The sequence below is a fragment of the Rutilus rutilus genome (genome assembly GCF_951802725.1).
Source record: "Rutilus rutilus genome assembly, chromosome: 9".
Classification (NCBI taxonomy): Eukaryota; Metazoa; Chordata; class Actinopteri; order Cypriniformes; family Leuciscidae; genus Rutilus; species Rutilus rutilus.
In genome coordinates this window covers 42,822,974-42,825,888 of record NC_140223.1, presented here as the reverse complement: position 1 = coordinate 42,825,888, position 2,915 = coordinate 42,822,974, and the positions used below count along the sequence as shown (strand labels likewise).

At 39.4% G+C, this 2,915-nt stretch overlaps 1 protein-coding gene across 1 annotated transcript; it reads right to left on the bottom strand.

Moving 5' to 3' along the window:
- Positions 1-326: 326 nt before the first annotated feature.
- Positions 327-2,686, bottom strand: LOC311296365 (uncharacterized protein). Its single transcript, XM_084418067.1, has 3 exons — positions 1,296-2,686; positions 945-1,197; positions 327-841 (listed from the first exon to the last, which is right to left on the bottom strand). The coding sequence occupies exons 1-3, from the start codon at positions 2,364-2,366 to the stop codon at positions 435-437; spliced, it is 1,731 nt and encodes a 576-aa protein (XP_084274193.1). The 5' UTR covers positions 2,367-2,686; the 3' UTR covers positions 327-434.
- Positions 2,687-2,915: the final 229 nt, after the last annotated feature.

Genomic DNA, 2,915 nt, shown 5'->3' with positions numbered 1-2,915 from the left:
GCTGAACATGAAAATATCAATGTTTAAAATATATATATTTTTATGAAGTGTATTATGAGGAAAAAACAACGTTATGGATGTGACAAAAACCCTGTTATGGATGTGACGCGTCTGAAATACATATAGAATCTGTTTGGAAATTCAACAATTAAACCATCATGGCACTTTTGTTGATGCATAATGGCTGTTTTGACATTAAGAAGACTGTCTGAAATTATTCTGAAGATCCCCCCCCCCCCCCAATTATGAATTAGTAAAAAAAATTAGCTTGGATCCTACTGTACATCGTAATTCAATATGTAAAATAATTGACAATAAGAGAAGATGAGGGTGAAGGTATTTATTTGATTTAAGTATTTCATTCGTTCATGCTTAACACTTTCATTTTTATAATTGTAAATCATGAAAATTCTTAATGAATATTTTTCATTCATTCATTCTGCCAGTACAGCCTCTTTGAAAGTATAACGGCCTCTGTTGTCAACGAAAGGATTGAGATGGTGGATAATTTGTCCTTTCTCCACCCACGACTTGTCCTCCTTTGTGGGCAGGATATAGACAAAGCCCAGTTCATCGTTTCTCCTTAGGAATTGCATTTCAAAACCATCAGGATCCAAATCAGTGACAAGGCCGACAAACTCCCTGCTGGACTTCTTTCCTTTGTAACTGATCAGCAGGCAATCACCTGTTTTTATGTTGCCCAATGGCTCACATGGGTGGGCTTGAGGCTCAACCTCACTTGAATGATGAAACGCGTGTGTTGCTGCCTCTGAGGATGAATACGGACTATGTTTGATGAGGCCCCAAGAGGTGGGCTCAATGTGGTGCACACTTTGGGTTCCTAAGAAAGAGTGCAAAGAGGTCATCATAATAATACAGATATCGCTTTGAATAACATTATGTACACATTCATTAGGGAGCACAAATTGCTATCCAATACTTACCTATGAGAGGTCTTACATTAGTCCACAGACGCTCTAGCTGGTGTTCATGTGTGAACATCTGGATGTCCCTTTCCAAAACGAGTTTAACATTAATGTTCGGGCAGTAATGTGCAGCTGTTTCCGCAAAGGACTGTGGATCGTTCGCAATTACCTTGCGGCTTAGCACAGCTGATCTAACGCACCTTTTCACTGTCCCACCTACTCCATCAACGGCTCCCTTTCCATGACTTGTGGCAAAGAAGTGCCATTCCACCTGGATTAAAGAGTCAAATGAATATCACTAAAGAACACCATATGTAACCTTCTAACACACAAGTCCATAATGATACAATAACATTTGAATAGTCATACCTTAAGGTCTGGAAAGATGTTCCTGAAAATTGTGGACATGAATGACCAAATGAATTTGTTTTTAAACTGCGATGCTGCTCCATCACTGAAGATGTGCAACTTTTCCATGCTTGTTTTTTTTTTCATCAGGTCATCCACCACCTTGGAGAGAAATGTAGCAACAGCCTTCTTTTCATGCTCCAGTGAATCACTGACAATAGCATAGGATTGCACCTCTGCTTTGCTCCATCCAACAGCAGTGAAAATTGTGACTTGTCTGCTGGTCCAGTGGGCTGCCTGGATTTCATCTTGATATGCAGTAGTGTAATTTTCTGCAAAATCAATCTGTAACACCACTGTAGTCTCACTTGCATCTTTCATCTTCTGTTGGAAAACTGCACTTTGATTTCTTTTTATGAAGCAGTGCTTAAGAAATTTAGTGGTCGACGCCAGCAGCAATGCGAACACACCGCGCAATACTCCACTCTTCATTATCTTAACCTGAAACCCCCCTTCAGATTCCCATGAATGCCATGTTGTTTGGATGTTTTTATCTTCATCTGGGATGTTGCTAATGATGTTCTGAAGGAGAATTGCATCACAACATGTTTCACATCCATTTAACATACACTCCGGAGAGTCAGGACTGCAGACCACAGCTCTGATAAATACTGGTATGCTTTCGAAAGCATGTCGTGGGATGTGTTTATGTACACTCTCAAGCAGCATTTGTATGTTCTCATGGTATTTACAGAGGCAAACATTTCGAGGTGTTTCTGCTTTTGTGAAGACCTTTCCTGGCCGCAGTGCTGCAAATTTAGATTTTCCGATTTGAATCTCTGGGTACTCTTGCTGAAAGACTCTATATGCCTCTAAAATAGACATAGTTAAGTGCCTCTTTTGATATGTCTTCTTAACTCCATCTTCTTTTATGCTAACAGAATCTTTTCTCCCAGGTGCCTGTCGTGAGATGTCATCCCGGACATAAAATTGCTTAACCTTTTCTTTAATGTGGTCTGTTGTAACTGATAGCCCTACTTGTTTCATTTCACTGTGCTCAACACATCCAACTGTGTCAACAATCTTTTTCATCACTGCTTTTTTTTTGTTTGGACTTTGAGGAAGAGCAGTGAGGACTCGTTTGACTGCCCTCCCAAGAGACTGCTTACTCTTGTATGCCGGGACAGGAGTCCTTTGTACATCTAAATGTTGACGTTTAAAACGGAGTCTCCTTTTCCTTTGTCTCTCTTTTGCAAGAGTGCAAACTCTTTCTTTCTCCTCATTAGTTTGCAGAGTTTTTTTCTGGCCCTTTCCTCTCTCTTTCTTTTCCTCTCCTTTTCTTTGTAGTTTTCATCATTTTTGTGCCTTTCCCTGAAAGCTTTCTGACGTTCAGCATTGGACATAGCTTTTTCCTATAGTGAAGCAGCCTAGTATTAGGTCCATTGGCATTTATAATTTTTATAAAATTATTTAACATATGTGTGTGTTAGGGTGACCACCAAGTCCCGAAATTTGAAGCTTTGTCCCGCAAGTCATAAGCAGTGTCCCACATTTTAATTTTGTCTGCATCATTTTATTTCATCGTCCTTTAAATTACAATTCTAAAATAAAAAATATTAATAAGAAAACACTGAACATGCG